A 19,356-nucleotide genomic window follows, 5' to 3' on the forward strand; every position below is an offset into this window, starting at 1 on the left:
CTTGTTTAATGTTTACTCTAAAAGTGGTGGTTCCCGCCCTCTCTGGTCCTGTAGTACAGTTCACTGCACGTGCAGACCATCGTTTGGACCCACGGTTCTGCCCCCGTGACACATGGGGCAGCAGTGAACCGCCAGCGGCATCCTCACGCTTGTGATGCTCGCTGCAGTGAGGGGCACAGTCCTTAAGTATTAGAGTCTTTTTCTTAATTCTTTTGTGCTTGCATCAAAAAATCACATTAAAAGTATAATAGTAATGTATGGTTGTATTTATGAAACTGTGGATAAGTTATAAAGAGAATTAAGTTAGCTGTAAAAAGTGTTATCTTCTAGGGAACCACTGTTTGACAGTTTTGTGTATATATTTATAGTCAGCTTACATTTTAGAGTCTTTATATGCCCTGTGAAAGCAGTATATTATTAATCAGTGTCAACATTTTAAGTAGTTTAGTGACTAAAGATATGATAAGTAAAATACTTGCTATTTCTGATATTGTGCTAATTGTTTAGCTTTATAGCACATTTTGGATGTAGTGGATACATTAAATTCAGTAAGCTACAAACACAACTGAAAAATGTAACTCAGAATGCATACTTTTTTTGAGCACCACTGTTCAAAAGAAGGAAAGGACATGATCACGCAGTTTCTTAGATATGTTTTCTTCTGTAGTCTTAGTATTATATATAAAGGAAGCAAGAAGAGTATTGTCAGTTCTTTGGAGATGAAGTTAGGAGAGAGAAACATTTTTATTCTACTTAATAGCTGCTGAAAGCATAGAAGCATGCATATGGTTTGGGTAACTAGTAGAAAATGGGTGTTGGTGCTGACTAATGTAATTGCCAAATAATAGCCCGTTAAAGGGCTTCCCAGGTAGCACAGTGGTAGAGAATCCACCTGCCAGTGCAGGAGACGTGAGAGACACGGGCTCCATCCCTGGGTCGGGAAGGTCCCCTGGGGAAGGCAGTGGCAGCCCACTCCAGTATTCTTGCGGGAGAATCCCATGGGCAGAGAGGAGCCTGGTGGGCTGCTGTCCACAGGTCACAAAGAGTTGGAGGAGACTGAGCACATGCAGCCCATTACAAGTTGGTTTATGTTTTCTTGTGCTTTTTCTAATTTATGTGTTGCCTTATAATAAGGTTTATTTGCTTACTTTATATTATACAACATATAATTAATCAGTTAATTAAACAATTACTGAACATCTAGGTTTTGTGCTAGGCTCTGGTTTGCAACGCAGATACAGTAGCTGCTTCGCAGTGTGTGTAGTGGGGTGCTGCCTCCTGTGTTTGGTACAATAAGCAATAAACAGAACCCCCAAATTGTTTATGGTGTTATGTATTTTCTGTTGCAGGGGGATAGAAACAAGGAAATACCTGAGATTGTGCCTCGATTTGCCAGAAGAAAAGTTTTAACTAGAGGCCCTAGTGGTAGCTAGCGAAATATTGAGAGAGAGCAGGCAGGCCATACCCTATGGAGGGCTCCTGATTTGGGAGTGAGGCTGACTGGAGCTGGCTTTTAACAGAAACATGCTCCAAAAGGATGTGGTGCCATGACGCTCGTCCACCTGACCCACTGTCTGTAAACTTCTGAGGCCTTCTTATTTCTCGTTTATAGTTCTCATCTCTTCTCTGACTCTTACCCTTTCTTATTACCTAGTAATGGAAATGGTACACATGTGCTCTGGGCATCTCTGAGTAGAAATGAAGTGCTTCTTTATAAAGTGCTTTTATACATGGTCACTTTATAGTATTTTGTCATTTTGTGGTATCTGGGGGCTTCCCAGGTGGTGCGAGTGGTAAAGAGCCCGCCTGCCAATTCAGGAGACATAAGAGATTCAGGTTTGATCCCTGGTTTGGGAAGATCCCTTGGAAGAGGTAATGGCAACCGACGGACAGAGGAGTCTGGCAGACTGTAGTCCGCAAAGAGTCAGACACGACTGAAATGACTTGGCACGCGTAGTATTTTGGGTATGTGTGTGCTCAGCTGTGTCTGACCCTGTGGGCAGAGAGACTCTCTCAAGCAGTCCCATGTTCCTTTCTGTCTTTGGTTGCAAAAGCGCTAGAGGGCAGGCACCACAGAATAATTTCTGTGTCTCTCCAGATGCTTTCCCTAGAGCTCTGGAGGCAGCTGGTCTGCCTTTCAAGTTACTGCAGGTCACAGCACTACTGATGTTTTGATACAGCATCAAAGGTGTCAGTTGATTTCCAAACACTACTATTACTGTTTTCTTGCCTGCTTATCAGCCCACCCATTTTCCGTTTTTGTTACGGCACTTCTCCACACCTGGTGCCGTATTCTGTGTTAATTAGAGCATGGGTTAAACTGCTGTATCAGAGATGCCCAGATGCAGCAGTGGCTTGGATATTCATTTTTCCTTCACGTAGTATTTCTGAGAGGGAGAGGTCCAGGCTGATGGGATGTCTTTGTTCCTTGTGGTTATTTGTGGACCCAGGTTCCTTCCGTCTAGTTTCTCTGCCCTCCTCAGAGTGGTGTTCTTTTCTGCATTATTGCAGAAAGGTTGCTGACACCTCCATGGTCCAGTCCATACGAAAGATGAAACATAGTTTGGTCCAGAGCACCCTCCCTTTAAGGTGATGAAGAAATCGCAGGGTCCCTTCTGGTCACATTCTATTGGTGAGAGCTTGCCATGCTGAGCTGCAAGAAAGGCTTGAAAATACAGTCAGCTCTACTAAGACTTGAATAACAGAGAGCGTGGATTTTTGTCCATTGTCCATTTTTTTCTACAGGGTTATGTGCCTTGTTCATCTGTGGAGTTCTTTACATATTCTGGACTTGAATATCTTCTGGGGGATGCAAATCACATGTGTTTTCTTTCCATCTGTGATATATTTTAAAATTTTGTTCATGGAGTCCTTTGTTATACAGAAATTTAACATTTTTATATACTAAAACCTGCAGAACTTTTTATAATCCTTCTTTGATACAAATGTATTTTGTATTTGTATATTTGATTCTATACCAGTTTTGTGGCTGGGGTAGATAGGACAGACACTATGATTAATAGGATCCATAAGCACTTAATTTATGGTCAGCTTTTCTGTTTCAACTTGAAAAAGAACCATTATTTTAAATAGGAAAGTCAAAATCATCTCTGATGCCTCATTTCATCATTAATGATTTGACAGGATTTACAGTCTAAATAAACAAATTGCTAGTTCTCAAAATTATTTGTCAGAATGAAAGTGAAAGTGAAGTCGCTTAGTCATGTCTGATTCTTCGCGACCCCGTGGACTGTAGCCTACCAGGCTCCTCTGTCCATGGGATTTTCCAGGCAAGAGTCTTGGAGTGGGTTGGCAAGAGTCTTGGAGTGGGTTGCCATTGCCTTCTCCAGGGGATCTTGCTGACCCAGGGATTGAACTCTGGTCGCCTGCATTGTAGGCAGACGCTTTACTGTCTGAGGCACCAGGGAAAGTGTCAGAATAGCTCCCTAGAATTCATTTTGAATCTAGAAGACTTTGATAGGGAAGTCCTAGTGAAGTGGTGATCTGAGAGGCAGGAAATCAAATTTGATATCTAAGTGGATGTTAAAGCTGCTGGATGTGCCTTGTATGCAGCAAAAGTGAGGTCTGGAGCTCAGGAGAGGAGTTAGGGCTAGAGATACTGATTTAAAATTCAGGAAGACAGGAGATTGTTGAAACCTGGATAATAATTACGCTCTTCAAAGATGAATATATAAAGGACATATAGAGAGCTGTACTCACATTTGGAGGCCTCAAACCAGCTGAAGCGACAGGTATTAGACCGTTTCATCTTTGTTAACAGCCTCATGAGATACAGGCGGTTTTCTAACGTTTCGGGGAGCACATTGAGGCTGAGAGAGGCGACTTCTACGTCAAGCTGCCTAGTTAGTAGTTGGTGGAACTGGTGCTTGAGAAGAGGGCTCCAAGCTGGTAGTGATCCCTGATGCCCCTGCATTTCCAGAATGTTGAGCGGACCCTGGGTTGGTTGCTCTCTTGCCGCCAGCGGAGGTGGAGGGAACTCTGCATGGCAGGGGGACGGGTGCTGTGTGGGAAGGCCCATCGAGGGGGAAGGTGGTGCAGGGCAGCCCCTCCGGAGGAGGAGGGACGGGGCGCTGAGACTGCTGGACGCCGTTTTTCTTTTTTTTGGTTTGCGGATAGTTGTGCAGAAAGCTGTAACGGGTGAATTTCACGTCAGGAAAGAAAGAGGGCGCCAAGAGCATGGGATTTTATTAGGAGCACTGGTGGAGGAATTGTGCCTGTTGACGTCTAACAGTACAGTGTGGGAGACAGTGTGGATGTATCATTTTACTTAAAGAGAAGAACGATATTAGGAGTAATGGTGTTTGAAAATGCTCTCAGAGTTAGATTGCCTCCTAAGAAGGTATGTGTAGTGTTCGGGGTGGGAGTCTTGAGCATAACTGAAAAAGGCAGTGGAGTTAAGGTGTGTCATTTTTAGTCATTTTGCTCCTAGAATGGCTGACAATTAGAGACTGTGTCATGATTGTTTTAAATTAATGGTAATTTCAATTCATAAATTATGAAGAAATTTTTTTACGAGTCACCTTAAAGTATGTTTGTTTTGTGGAGGACTTGCTGTAATCCTGAAAATTCTTAACAGCTCTTAACAGATTTTACTAAGATCGAAACTTAAGTCAGCGGCAATTTGGAAAGCTATGCTGTTTTACATTATTTTGATTATATGTAGCCTGACGTGCTGCAGTCCACGGGGTCGCAAAGAGTCGGACACAACTTAGCAGCTGAACAACAAATACAAAAGTTTTTCCTGTGTTCGTTATGTATTGTCATTTGTTGTTATTTTTCCTTCGTGCTATCTGCATTATAGATAAATTCATCAAAGAGTGATGTAATGCAAAGTGACTTTGATATTCTCTTGTTTTACTGTTAAGCAGAAATCAAAGAACAATCAGCAGAAGAGGATGCTGAAGCAGAAGTGGACAGCAGCAAGCAGCCGGTCCCAGCCCTTCAGCGTTCTGTGTCTGAGGAATCCGCAAGCTCCCTGGTCTCTGTTGGTGTGGAAGCCAAAATCAGGTTCGAGAAGGAATGCAGCTGGGTCAGAAATTAGTGATAGGAAGAAGGGCAGTGAGTTGACCAAGAGGAATTGCAGAGAGTGCAAGCTTAGGACACAGACCTGGGTGGGATTTGAGAGCTGGTAGCTCTGTGTGTCCCTGGGTGGAGCGTGTCTGGGGCTTGCGTGGCTATAGGACAGAGCCATGGTCTGGCCTGTGACTCTGCTCCCCTCAGACCAGAGCAGGGTGTTTCCAGTGTGCAGCTCCTAGACGAGGAAAAAAGTCTAAACTCTAAGCATAAGGACTGATTTTCTTATTTACTTGTAAACGTAAGCTTATACTCTTGTTCTTTACCCTCTCTCATTTTTTTTAAAAAAGAAATATAGGATGTTATAACCTCTGTGTATATTTTAGCTTTGGAGTCTTGTTAGTTTTTAGATCTTTCTTGGAACACATGAATAAAACTGAAACCATCTATTGGTTGACTATTCCCATCTCCTTGAAACATTTTCTGTCTTTCGTTCTCAGCACATCTCCCTTCTCATTTTGTCTTTGCTGGCTTCTGTGGCGACCCCCCCAACTTTGTAACGGTGGAGTCCTCAGGTTGAAGTCCTCAACGTGTTCACTTCTATTCAGTCTGATAGCTAGGTCCTGTCTGTGTGCTGATGAACACACCTTTGTATTTCCAGGGCCGCCCTTTCTCTGAACTCTGGACTTCAGATGAACGCTGTCCATCTCTCTGCCTGACATCACTATTTGGAAGTATGCTAGACATTGCACCCGTAACATGTCCAGAACCACTCTTGATTCTTAACCCTATGCCTACCCCAAATCTTCTTCCCAGGATTTCTTCATTTCAATAAATATTACCAATATTTATCCAGTTGTTTAGGCCAAAACCTTTTGAGTTAATCCTTGATGTCTGTCTTTTCTCATACCTCACACCCTAAATTTTGTAGCTCGACTTTAGAAGATGTCGCAGACAAGTACTCAGCGTCCTAACTTCCTGCCATTCTTGGTTCCAGTCCCTGTTACCCTTAGGAGAGAGCAGTTGCCTTTTAGATGGTTTCACCACTTCTGTTTGCTTTCCCCAGTCCAGATTGTTCTTAGTGCAGTTGCAGAAATGATCATTCTAAAACATAAGTCAAGTTTCCCTCAAACTGTCTCTAATGGCCATCTCTTCTGTTTACATTAAATATTTTAATAATGCTAAAAATTTCAAATCCCTGCCATGTTCTACATCTTGGAGAAGGTTTGAAAATTTTCAAAATGAAAGATAAAAAATAAACAGTCTGCACTGCATTTACCCAGTGTTTCTGCTTTATTTCCCTTTGTTACACTTTTTATTTCCCAGCAGTTCATTTGATTATTGTCCCTCTTTTATGTGAGCTCTGTGAAACCAATACTTTTCTCCTCTTTTTCTGCTTTTTATTGCATTGGTAATTTTTTTCTATTGGTTGCACATTATATTTTGTTTTTAAGATGATATCCCCGAAGGCTCATATTTCTTTTTTTCCCCGCCTTGGCCACACCCTGAGGCATGCAAGATCTTAGTTCCCTGACCAGGGATCAGACCCCCAGCCCGGCAGTGGAAGTGCGGAGTCCTAACCACTAGACCCAGGGAATTCCCAAGGCTCCTGTTGTTGTCGTTGTTGTCCGGTCGCTACATTATGTCTGACTCCTTGCGATCCCATGAATTGCACCATGCCAGGCTTCCCTCACCTTCACCGTCTCCCTGAGATTTCTCAAACTCCAGTCCATTGAGTCGGTGATGCCATCCAACCATCTCATCCTTTGCTGTCCCCTTCTCCTCTTGCCTTCAGTCTTTCCCAGCATCACGGTCTATTCCAGTGAGTCAACTCTTCGCATCAGGTGGGCAAAGTATTGGAGCTTCAGCTTCAGCATCAGTTCTTCCAGTGAATATTCAGGGTTGATTTCCTTTAGGATGGACTGGTTGGATCTCCTTGCAGTCCAAGGAACTCTCAAGAGTCTTCTCCAACACCACAGTTCAGAAGCATCAATTCTTTGGTGCTCAGCCTTCTCTACGCTCCGGCGCTCACATCTGTACCTAACTACTGGAAAAACCATAGCTTTGACCATGTTTCTTTATGAATTTCATTTTGAAATTCAGATTTACAGTCCTAATTGATTTCTTAGATTTAGCAGTATAAATGCTTTATCTCTTTGCATTGATCATCTAGCATTTCATTTTCTAGTGATTTAAATACATCCTATTTCTGTTTTCTTGGTTGGGCCCCCAACCTTTTGCTTATTTTTAAAAACTCAGGTTTAGTTTATATACAGTAAAATTCATCCGTTTAGTGGGTTTTGACAGTTACATACTGTCATATAATCACTACCACAAAGGTAAAGAACAGTTCCGTCATCCTGAAAAATTCTCCCAGGCTCATTTGCGGTCACCCCTGACCCCATCTTCTGCCCGAGGCAGTCACTTACCTATTTTCTGACCCGGTAGTTTTGCCTTTGCAATAACATCATGTGAACAGAATTGTGAATCATGTGTCCTTTTGATTCTGGCCTTTTAACTTGGCATTATGCTTCAGAGAGTCATCTGTGTGGTTGCATATGTCAGTAGCTGTTTTCCTTTTTATTGCTGAGGTGGCTTCTGTTTTATGCTGCCTGCTGCAGTTTATCATTTCCCGGTTAAGGGATATTTGGGTAGCTTCTACTTTGGGACAGTTAGGAATAAAATTGGGATAAATATTCACTTGCAGGTTTTGGTGTGAACCATAGCGTTTTTATTACGTTTAGCTGAATACCTAAGAGAAGTAATTTTTTAAAAATGCTGAAGTATTTTTCAGTGTAGCTGTACTATTTTGCATTCCAACTCATGGTGTGGATTGGATTGGCAGGCCATTTCTTGTTCTGATTCACCTTTGCTCACAGGTGAACACTGTGTCTCTGTGTCCGGGGGGGCCTATTGGAGACCTGGCCTGGCCTGGGTCTAGGATGGAGCCTTGCCCCTCCTCCATGATGGAGGCCCGCTCTGCACAGCCCCCCCCCCCCCCCCCCCCATTCCTTCATCTACAACTGGTCTTGAGCTTTGCAGGTGGAAACTTTTTCTCTCTCTCTCTGCCAGTCCTTGGCTTTTGTTCTCCCTGGGAAAGTGGAGGAGGAAGATTTGGCTGGGTCTCTGTGTCTTCCTCCCCAAGTTGCTGCGCTTCTGCCCCCAGGCTTGTCCCGTGACTGGTGTGTTCCCAGGGCTCTTCCCCAGGCCCCAGTGGTGGCCCTGAGCCCCTGGGGAGGGGTGCGGAGAGAAGCTGGTGATTGGGCTATAATTCCCCGTGTGTCTGCAAGTCCCACATGCTGTGTAGTCTCATACCGCCTCCTCTTGGCCTGGAGCAGTTTATAAAATTGTCACTGAATTCATAAGCCTGCTTATAGACGTCGGGGGCCTCTTCCTCAGGTTAAGCAAGTGCTTGTGTCTCCTGTCTTCTTGGAAGCACCTTTCGTTCAGTTGAAGGTGAATTGGCTGCTCTGTGACTCCTGTAATCAGAAATGTTCAAGAAAAGTGAATTTGTATGTTGTGACCATGGGGCCAGAGCTCTCCGTGACTTTCCACCTCCAGAGCAGAAGCCAGGAATTTCCCTTGCGCATCCTTTAAACTTAGCAATAAATTACTCTGGGTTGTCCATCTTTATATCCTGCATCTCTTGTAACATTTCCTATTTCTTTAATAATTTGAATATTTCTCTAAAAATATTTTTGTTGTGGGTCTGTTGTGCGGTGAAATTTCTGAGGTCAGTGATTGTACCCATGAAATCAAAAGACGCTTACTCCTTGAAAGGAAAGTTATTACCAACCTAGACAGCATATTAAAAAGCAGAGACATTACTTTGCCAACAAAGGTCTGTCTAGTCAAGGCTATGCTTTTTCCAGTGGTCATGTATGGATGTGAGAGTTGTACTATAAAGAAAGCTGAGTGCTGAAGAATTGATGCTTTTGAACTGTGGTGTTGGAGAAGACTCTAGAGGGTCCCTTGGACTGCAAGGAGATCCAACCAGTCAATCTTAAAGGAGATCAGTCCTGGGTGTTCATTGGAAGGACTGATGTTGAAGCTAAAACTCCAATTACTTTGGCCACCTGATGCGAAAAGCTGACTCATTTGAAAAGACCCTGATGCTGGGAAAGATTGAGGGCAGGAGGAGAAGAATGAGGATGAGATAGACAGAGATGAGATGGTTGGATGGCATCACCAACTCGATGGACATGGGTTTGGGTGAACTCCAGGAGTTGGTGATGGACAGGGAGGCCTGGCGTGCTGCGGTTCATGGGGTTGCAAAGAGTTGGACATGACTAAGCGACTGAACTGAACTGAACAGAGACTTGGGAATAATTTCAATATACCGTCACATTTGAGCGATAGTTTTGGATATAAATTGAAGGTTAAACTATTCTTTGTTAGTATTAATGCTTTAAAAGTATTGCTCCATTTCCTAGTCAGTTGATGTTGATGTCCATCTGATTGTTGCTCCTCATAGGTAATGTTTCTAGAGGACGAAACAAACCAGAAACAGGGTATGCTGAAGAAAATGTAAATTTTAATAGCTTAAAGAAAATTATAAATAAGAAAACTTAAAAATTAATAAAATACTGGCTAAGGATATTGGTGGATAGCATCCTTGAGGCAAGAAGAACACTTTTCCCACATTGGACTTTATTTTTCTGAAAATAGACTACATGTAATTGTGTGTGTGTGTGTGTGTGTGTGTGTGTGTGTGTGTGTATCAGTAGGCAGCACATTTATTACAAAATGGAAATAGATAATATTGGAAAAACTTAAAATAGGTAACTTGTTTTTTTTTTAAAAAGGCAGTTTGTCGAGAGGTCCACTATGAATTTAACTTATGTTAAACATTATCTGAAAAGATTGTAGATAATTCCTATCCCCTGTTAATGCAAGACTGGGGTAGAGACTACAGAGGTGATGGTGGGAACTTCAATACTTGAGAAGAAAGAGTTGAGGGCAGCAGCCATGCGTATGTTGTGAAGAGAAAATATATCCAAGAGGAGTGGTTCTTTTTCATCCTGTTTTGTTCCTAAGATCCCTTACTAAGTATATTTTCCATAAATATATATTGGTTTTTTTGTCCTTTAGCTTTTAAAGTGGTCTCTTTAAAAAAAAAAATAATAGATTTTATTGTTTAGAACAACTTCAGGTTTACAGAAAAATTAAGCGGATGGCAGAGTCCCCATTCCCAAGGGTCCTGTGCCTCCGTTTCCCCTGTTGTCAGCATGTTGCGTTAGTGTGGTATCTTTGTTACAACTGATAAGCCAGTATTGATCTTAGTATTACAGTTCACAGCTGCAGTAGTGTTCATTCTTGCCTTACATAGTCCTGAGTTTTGATCAGTGTGTGATGTCCCATCCCTGCCTTGGTTACAGTGTAGCAAATGAAAGGCCTCACCACTCCAGGTTCATCCGGTTCCCACTGCGCACAGACCCTGTGCACCCCTTCCTCCCCTCCACCACTAACTGCTCGTTAGCCCGCTTACATTTGTATTTGTGTATCTCTGTGTGTGTGTTCCATCTGGTTAAATAAAATTTGGTTACCCCTTGCTTTACACAGCTGGGATATAATTGAGTGGCCATTAAACCATACCCTCTTGTCCAACCTTAGCTTTTACTTTATTCCTTTTTAATACTTTGATTTTTTTTTTGGAGTCAGATTTAAAGGAAAATTGTTTTTCTAAGTACAAAATATAATATTTTGGTATATTTACTATTTCTAAAAATCATGCTGTAGAAAAATAGAATTGTAAATGTATAATTACTATAGATTTAAACACTTAGCTTGCACTAAAGACAGTATTTAATTTTAAAGCACAAGTATTTCTGCAGTTGTCTGAAACTTGAAATCATTAAATAAAACTACTTCTCTGTCTTTCTTCCTTTTCATTTTGCCAGTGAACAGCTCTGCGCTTTTTGTTACTGTGGTGAAAAAAGTTCCTTAGGACAAGGAGACTTAAAACAATTTAGAGTAACGCCTGGGTTTATTTTGCCATGGAAAAATCAGCCTTCTAACAAGAAAGATGTTGATGACAACAGCAACGGAACTTGTGAGAAAACACAAAACTCGGCACCACGAAAACAAAGAGGACAGAGAAAGTAAGCGATTTGGAATATAAATGGGTCAAATGCAGTAAGATTATATATAGTTTATTTTCATTGAAATGTTTAAGATTGTATGAATGGGATTGTTACCAAATGATTTCTTGTGTTTCCAACGTCCATACAATGCTTTATGACTCACCATTAACCCAGCAAACATTCATTTTCTCAAAATTTTCTTTATTTAAAAAAACATTTAGTTGTATATTAACAAAAAAGAAGAAAACTTTAAAGAACATAATATAAGCCTAGAGGGGATTCATATAAATGGAATGACAATTTTTAAGAATTAATGAGATCTTTCTTTCCTTTTTCTAAATGTTTTAAATAGTTTGTAAGAATATAACATAACAGAATAGCAAAACCAAAGTGGTTTTTACTAGTCTTGTCCTTTAAGTGTCATTTATTTATTTGTGTTTACGCTTTAGAGAATGGTGAACCATCCTATAAACACTTACACTATAATACAGCTACCCTTTCTAAAGTTAAAGATCTTTTTTAAATCAAAGAATTTACATATATGTATATAGTTATAAATCAAATGTAATTAAAAAACATTTACTGTTTGTATAATCATACATGTATGTCTATATTCATGGATGTTTTAGTTCCCTAAAACTCCTATCTTAATATGTTTATTTTTGGAGTTAAATTTTTTTTTATATGTTTTAGTTTTTTTTGAAGGCCATCTTCATACGTGGACTTGGCTCTAGTAGTTGAGGGAGTAGAAGTTTCTGTGGTTGATGAGAAAGTGTAAAAATTAATTTAGCTTGGAAGGCTCACCAGCTCTGGCCCTTGAGGGTGATGATGTAATCACCCAAGTGCCTGCCTGGCTGGTGGCCAGAGTTAAGGACTGAGGCATTGTTGTGTTGTACTTATTTGATTGGCTCCTTCTTCTGGACTGCTGCCAAAGCCTTGAAGACCAGAAGTAGGAAATGAAACAATAACAAGAAAAACTCTTTTAAAAGAATTTAAGGTGGAACAGCTTAAGGAAGTTCAGAAGTGTTGTATTTAGAGTTTTGATGTTTTAGAGGCCGTGGCTTGCTTTACCTTTTGTGATCAACTGAGTGCTCACATTCTAATAAACTGTATCAGAAGTCCAGGAAACTTCCAAAGTCCATCAGTCATTAGTAAATTTAATAGACTGGACCAGGTTATATCTGATATACTGATGTTCTGCTTTGAATGATGGCAATTAATAAAGAACTGTTCTGGGAAGTACAATTGGGTTTCATTTATTTATTTTATAAGCTTAGTTAATTTTTAATGAAAACTTTTATGAGCTAAAAATAATTATGTAAAAAATAACCTTGGTTTAGTGAAAGTCTTTATATGCACTTAAGTGTTTAACAAGTTATTAAGTGATGATAACAGGCCAGTTAATGGACCTTAGGAATAAAACATGTTTGCAAAATTTGGAAATCATTTAGCTTGGTAATGATTTTAAATATTTATAATATTTATGTTGCTAATGAGTTGTAATCCAGATAGACAGCCAGTTAATTTTTTTAATTTGAAAAGCAGGATTTTAAAATAGTTTTTCCCTCATAGTGTACTAAATATAAGAATATATAATCAAGGAATCATTTCCTCTCTTTTTGGTTTGTTTTAGACTTAAACTTTGTTGGGGGGGTGGGTAATGTGTGTTTCTGCTCTTTCCTAAGCTGGGCTCCTGTCACCCTTAGGGTTGGCATCACATTGTCTGCATACACACTGACTGTAAATACTTAAGGTCAAATTTGACTAACCTACTGGTTAGGAACTGGTTAGTAATAGAATGTTTAGTCATTCCATTGGTTTTTATATCTGTGCCCCCATCAAATTCTGGTGTAAAGAAAATATGTTCAAACAGTACGTTCATCGTTATAGACAAACTGTTGTTCTTTTTTTCCTCCTGATAAATTGGCAGTGACTAGTAATGAAGGTGTATTTTCAGGAAGGGCGCGATCATATTTATAGGAAGGTTTGTTCTCATTTGGTTCACCGTGGGCATTCATAAAAATGAGATTTGGAATTAGCATAGCATGGTGAACTTTAAAAAAAAAAGTGAGTCTGTGCATTTCTAATGCTGCACATAAAAAATACTGGTTATTTTGTACATGGTTTGATATTTAAATGTACTTACTGAAAAATGTTAATACTTTTTCTCTTTCAATGATTCCAGGTATAAAAAAGTTTAGTTCCCTGGTCATTGTGCTGATTTTCTCTTAATAGGAATCATGATAAATATCCAGCAGACAGATGTGCAGTGAGTTATAATCTATATTCAATAGTGACTTAATCCAAAATTATCATCAGGCTGAATACTTTGATATCAGGAGAAAATTGAAGTTTTAGTGCCAACCATCTGATTTCCCGTGTTTACTGTTAGACACATTAACAGTCATTGTTTACTTACCAATCTCAATGAATATCTGAAGTTCTAGGGCTTTCAAAGTATGAAACCTCCCATCTGTGGCGTATCTTATTCAGCATTCACTTTTATCAGGAACTTTTAGCTGTTGTTACACTATTTCCCTTATTCCCAAGTCACCAGTAGCTGTTTTGGTTTTGCTTTTGACTTGCGGTTTATGAGGTGAAGTCTTAGCGGAGGGTACATGTAGCGTCGCGGCATAGATCGGCTGTCAAGATTGCTGACACGTTCCCCTCCCCCTGCCTCCCTCGTCACACTTCGTAGTGGATTTTCCTTCCCCTGGGAAATAACCTTTCTTTCTGTAAACTTAACTGCCGGCTCTGTTGTTGGTAGCCCTTGCCATAAAGCATGTTAGAGATTTCTGATTTGCTCATGTTATGTTTTTTAAGCATTTAAGTAAGGCCAAAGGGAATATTCATTTTATATGACAACATACAGTTCCTGACTAGAATAGTAGAGTATCAATTAAAAAATTACAGATTTATAACATTTCCTTATGGATTTGGAGACTTTTTTTTAGTTGTTGCTTACATGATATATAATATAGCTACCCAGTTTTATATTAATATTAATGCTATGAACAATGACATATATCCTAGAAGTTATTTTATAAGCAGTTTATGCAAAATAAATTAAAATTGATTTGGCAATACCTTATATTTAAGTCGTTACGAAGCGAAACCGTTTTCTCCTTTTTCTCACTTTCATGTCTGTTTTGTGTTCTCTTTTCCAGGGAACGGCCTCAGCAGAGTGTCGCGACTCGTGTCAGTGTGAGCACGCAGACTGCTTCAGACGACCAGCCTGGTAAACTGTGGGACGAGCTCAGTCTGGTTGGCCTTCCTGATGCCATTGACGTCCAAGCCTTATTTGATCCTACAGGTATGAGCCAGTCTTCAATAATAGCTACCTCTTGATTCTGCAAGGCTTTTTAACTTGAGCCAATTATCAACTTAATAGTAAATAGCATTCATCTAGAAGTAATTATCACTGTTGTTAAAAACATCTTCGTTAAGTAGGCCTGCTTAGGTAAAAAAAAATTGTCTGATTATGTTTAACTTATTCAGCATCTGCACAGGGCCATAACTGGGCTGTGGATGCTTTTATAAATATTTGCATTTCACTTGTGTAGACAGCACTGCCATGGAAATCTGACAATTGCAGAAAGAGAGATTATAAAGGGATCTGTGAAAACTTGGGACCATGGCAGTCTGGGTCTTCCTAAAGTAGGGGTGAAGGATAATAGATCTTAGCCATGTGGATGTCCTGTAATACAGTGTAGTAGCCCATATTTATGACTCAGTGCTGTTGGGGCTTTGAGTAAATTTCATTCTGCAGTTGAATTGCATGTAATTGTTCAAGTGATAGAGAATTTAAAGACTGAGCTGTTATCGATGATTGGTGTGGAATGCAGTGGAAGAGTGGGTATATGTAGTTTGTCATAAAGTAAGAAATAAATTTCCTTTATAGTTATGTAAATATATCAAATAAAAATATAGTAATATTTAAATAGAATTACTAGAAACTAATTTCTTGAAGAAACAGTCATTAATACAGTGTGCATTAGAATCACTTGGAGGGTTTGCTAACATAGCTTTCTGGGCACCGTGGCAGGAGGTTTTGATTCGTAGGTCTTGGTTGTGATCTAAGATTTGCATTTATCACAAGTTCCCAGATGATGCATTTTGAGAAGGGCTGCTTTAGTGGAAGCACAAATATAGGATGCATTGTATATTCACACGTTAGAATCGACGGAAGGGTTTTACATCTTTACTTATCAGCGTTAATATGTTTAATGTTTACTTATTTGCTTCTTTTCACTTTAACCATGTTAGGCACTTGTTGGGCTCACCACCGTTGTGTGGAGTGGTCACTGGGGGTGTGCCAGATGGAAGAACCGTTATTAGTGAACGTGGACAGAGCTGTTGTCTCAGGGAGCACAGAAGTAAGTACAAGAAACACATATTTAAACCACAACTTTATAACATTTGCTGTGTCAACATAAAGATCCACTTGTAAAATTTATTAAATGATTACTGTAATGTAAAAACCCTTAAAATAGGAAATTATTGATATCCAAGAGTAGTTTGTGCAGACCACTAGATTATATAGTATGTTAAGTTGTACAATAAACACTAATCTTTAAATAATTTACATTTAAATAAGAAAATTTTTAGAAACAGAGATTACTGACTGTACTTAGGCATCTTACACTTTTAAGACAAAACTCTTTGACGAAGATTTAAATTAGGAGAGACAGGATTTGACACATCTTTAGTCCACAATGTGAGCTAGTTCTGTTTGCTATTTTAAAAATTGATTAAAATAATTTCTTTTCAGTCAAGTTGGCAGTTTGGTTTGTCTTTCTGGCACTATCCCAAAGCGATACCATATACACAGTCTGCCATCTTTCAGAGCTTTCACTGTGACTTTCAATCAAAAAATAAATGTAGCATTTACCTTCTATCTATAAAGCAACAAACCCTGTGAAGTAAAACTGCTTTGCTGCTTAAAAATTCCCCTTGGTTTTTGACAAATATGTTTGGGAGAAGTGAAAAGAGGCCTTCCAAAGGAATATTAAAAGTGGAATTTTTTGCCATAGAAATTACACAGATTTAATACAGATAAACCTTTCAAAGGCATAGTTGAGACAAGGATTTAGATTTAAGTAATTATTCAGTTACTGTAACATTTACTTTACTCAGATGATCAAATTGACCTAATTTAAATGGATGAGTAACTCTCACCTCTAAACTTAGTCAAGTTAGAGTGTTTGTTTTGGAAGTGTGACCTTACATTTAAAGGCTTACATTATTACCACATTTTGAACAGTATAATGCCCGGTAATGATTTCCATAGTCTGAGCATATTTGATGGCCAGGTCATCGTTGTGATAGGTCATGGAGCTGGTTCTTCCCTGAGTAGCTTAAAAGTAGTTTTGGAATATTTTTGGACAGTGAGAAGCAGAAGCGTTATAGGAAAGGCAGTGAAGCAAAGTGAAAAGGCACTTTGTGGTGTTGGGTTGTTGAACTGTAGCAGCTTATTTTTGATAAGGCCATAGGGAAATGGGCACTCATATGCCTGTTGACAGGAATGCAAATGGGTGCATATCTTGGAGAGAAGGTTGGTAGTGCCTCACAAACTATATATGCACTTATCTTTGGGCCTTTCTGAGATTCTGTCCTGAAAATATGCCTTCACTAATGCAGAAACTTGTGCCATTAAAGGTTAATACTTGCTAGCACTGTTTAATTTTCAAAGTACTGTAAACAACCTAAATAACCGCACAGAATAGAATGGTTGAAGAAGCTATATATATCTTTTTGTACAGCTCTGACTCTTGGAACCATAGGAGTGTTTCACCTACCCTGTAAATAAGCAATTACAGCTGTCTGGGCTCTGGGGGAACCTTAAAAGGAATAGCCAAATTCACAGTGAAGGGTAGAGAAGAAACTGAGCCCTGAAAAATAGTGTATTGACTAGATACCCATAAAGCTAAAGACAAAATCAAACAAAAACTGCACATACATGCTGTAATCTAGCGAGTACTATTCTAAAATGATTGTTGTGGTGTTAGAATGGAGTTATCAGAGGTATCAATATAAACTCATGGTTTTTAGTATTTATGTGGACAGATACTGAAATCTAGGTATATGTGTATGCAGGTGTTAGTATGCATGTGTGTATCTCCTAGCTCTGTCCCTTCTGAAAGCATAGAAGGAATGACTTCTAGCAATGAGCCTGTCAAGTGCCCAGATCTTGGTTTGTAACCAGCGTTCTCCAATAAAAAGGACCAAGGCTCTTGGAAGTGGCTCACGGTGCAGGGAAAGACCAGGTGCCAGAAAGCAAGGAAGTGCTGACTGAGACGGGGACTTGTTGAAAGCATAGGAGCCAACCTCAAGGAGCTCCTAAGAGCTGGACCAACTTGAGCAATAACAAAAATTAACGATAGTCTTGGGTTTTCATCCATAGAGTGATCCACACTGGTAAATAGATAAATAAGTAGCGAAGGTCAAGTTACATCACTTCTCTGCTTAACACTCTCCAGCTACTTCCCATTTTATTAAGAATAAAAAAAAAAGCGAGTTGCTACTGACCAGCTGGGCCTCCCTGATCTTCACGATCCCCATGGGCACTTCTGAGACATTGCTCGCAGTAACCCTTCCCCTCCCTCGCTTCCTTCAGCCGCCCTGACCTCCGCGGTCTTACTGAGAACTGTCCAGCTCTGGGCCTTTGCAGTTCCTGTTCCCTTTCTGCTGACTGCTCTCCTCAGACACATGCATGGCTTCCTCCCTCGTCCCCTCTAGGTGTTGACTCAAGTTTTCTTTATCTGTGAGGTCTTTGCGGGGCTCCCTGTTGAAAATTCAGGTGCCTCCTCCCGTCACACCCCTGGTGGACTGTTTTCTCCTCTGTACTTAGCGGCCTCTAACACAGTGTGCATTTACTTAATAGTCTTGTCTGTCTCTCCTCACTACATAATAGTGCCATTCTGATAACTGTCTTTTTCTGTTTTGGTCATTCCTCAGTAAATGTTTGTGGCCTAAATGAATAGCACTAAAGATCATTCATGGAATCATTCATAGTTACGAGAAAAAAATAAGTGCCAGAGTGTTAAAGGAGGTCACCACTGTGGTGAATTTTACTCACGTTTATACATTTATACGTGTCAGAAGAACCCTTCTAAAATAGAGGACATCTTTATAGTTCTGCTTAAGTGATGAGGGTGGGGAGGTGTGACAAATGACTTTGAAATCTCAAAAGGTTCCTTAGGGGCAAAGTATGTAAAAGTGCTGTTGAGCCCAGAACAGGCTTTATTTTACAAAAAAAAAAAGGTGTTACAAATTTGTTGACCATTATTAGGACAGCATGTGACTGAATAAATTACGGTACCTGCCTCTGTAAAGAAAATAAACATTTAATCTGCCTCTTCAAGATAAAGGTGATGTTTCAGCAATGAGAATGCAATGACTTCTCAAAGAAATATTTGCTGGGGGTATTTTGGTAACATGTTACCAGGTGAGCATTTTGGTAACAGATGTTTGGAACTGTGTCTATTGTTAGTTTATTGCCAGAAACAATGAAAGTTTGTACTCAAACAACAAAATATTCTCACATTTGTTGCCAAAAAATCCTGGACACAGAATTTCCTGAGTAAAATATTTTAAAGCGTTGATGTATATTTTAAACCCATTTGTTAAAAATTAATATTTTTTGACTCTGGAAAGTGAAACTCTGCTGGCTAATTTTTGAGAAGTTTGGCTGGGATTGAAAAATGGTCGTTGAAAAACAGGTGCCTCTGTTTAGACCTCCCTATTTTTGTGGGGATCCTTTTTTAAAAAGCCTTCGACAGATGCTGAAATAAACAAGTAGAATTGGACCTTTCAATCTATGATGATGGAAAAGAACAAGATGCAAAGCTCAGATGGGGGTGTCTGTACGCTCTAAACTTTTGGGTTGTTCACATCTTTTAAGAAAGAAATGTTTGAGTACGTGTCCTATTTGTCGTTGGAACGTATGTATCTCTCCTTTCTGTCACTTACCAACATGTGTCAATTTATGTTGTTACCGTGAGCATTTGATTACTTTTGGTGCCCCCACTAGGGCTGTAGGCGTTGCGAGAGCGTGGATACTGTGTTGCCTTGTCATTTTATCTCTGGTGCCTCACAAAGTACCTGGAGCACAAGGAGCCATCTCTGGGATGAGTGGGTCCTGAGTGGAGTCTGTCGATGAAGGGCAGTGCTGAGCGCAGCGGTCCAGGGAGGGGAGTGCGCTGCTGGCACCTAGTGGCCACTGCCAGCCATTGCGCGC

General features: G+C 39.9%; 1 protein-coding gene across 18 annotated transcripts in view; it reads left to right on the forward strand.

Annotated features, from left to right (window-relative positions):
* KMT2C (lysine methyltransferase 2C) overlaps positions 1-19,356 on the forward strand; it is a 254,936-nt gene that overhangs the window by 91,686 nt on the left and 143,894 nt on the right. For 15 of the 18 annotated variants that reach the window (XR_003510636.1, XM_027538515.1, XM_027538520.1 and 12 more), the window contains exons 3-6: positions 4,887-5,028; positions 10,935-11,135; positions 14,285-14,430; positions 15,384-15,493. Coding sequence is in view for 17 of the 18 variants with exons in the window: in XM_027538515.1 (XP_027394316.1) it covers positions 4,887-5,028; positions 10,935-11,135; positions 14,285-14,430; positions 15,384-15,493 (599 nt within the window). In the remaining variant the exon portion in view is untranslated. The remainder of the gene's footprint in view (positions 1-4,886; positions 5,029-10,934; positions 11,136-14,284; positions 14,431-15,383; positions 15,494-19,356) is intronic. The other 3 variants (XM_027538533.1, XM_027538516.1, XM_027538526.1) reach the window with 1 other exon arrangement.

The sequence above is a fragment of the Bos indicus x Bos taurus genome, chromosome 4 (genome assembly GCF_003369695.1).
Source record: "Bos indicus x Bos taurus breed Angus x Brahman F1 hybrid chromosome 4, Bos_hybrid_MaternalHap_v2.0, whole genome shotgun sequence".
In the NCBI taxonomy this organism is placed as follows: Eukaryota; Metazoa; Chordata; class Mammalia; order Artiodactyla; family Bovidae; genus Bos; species Bos indicus x Bos taurus.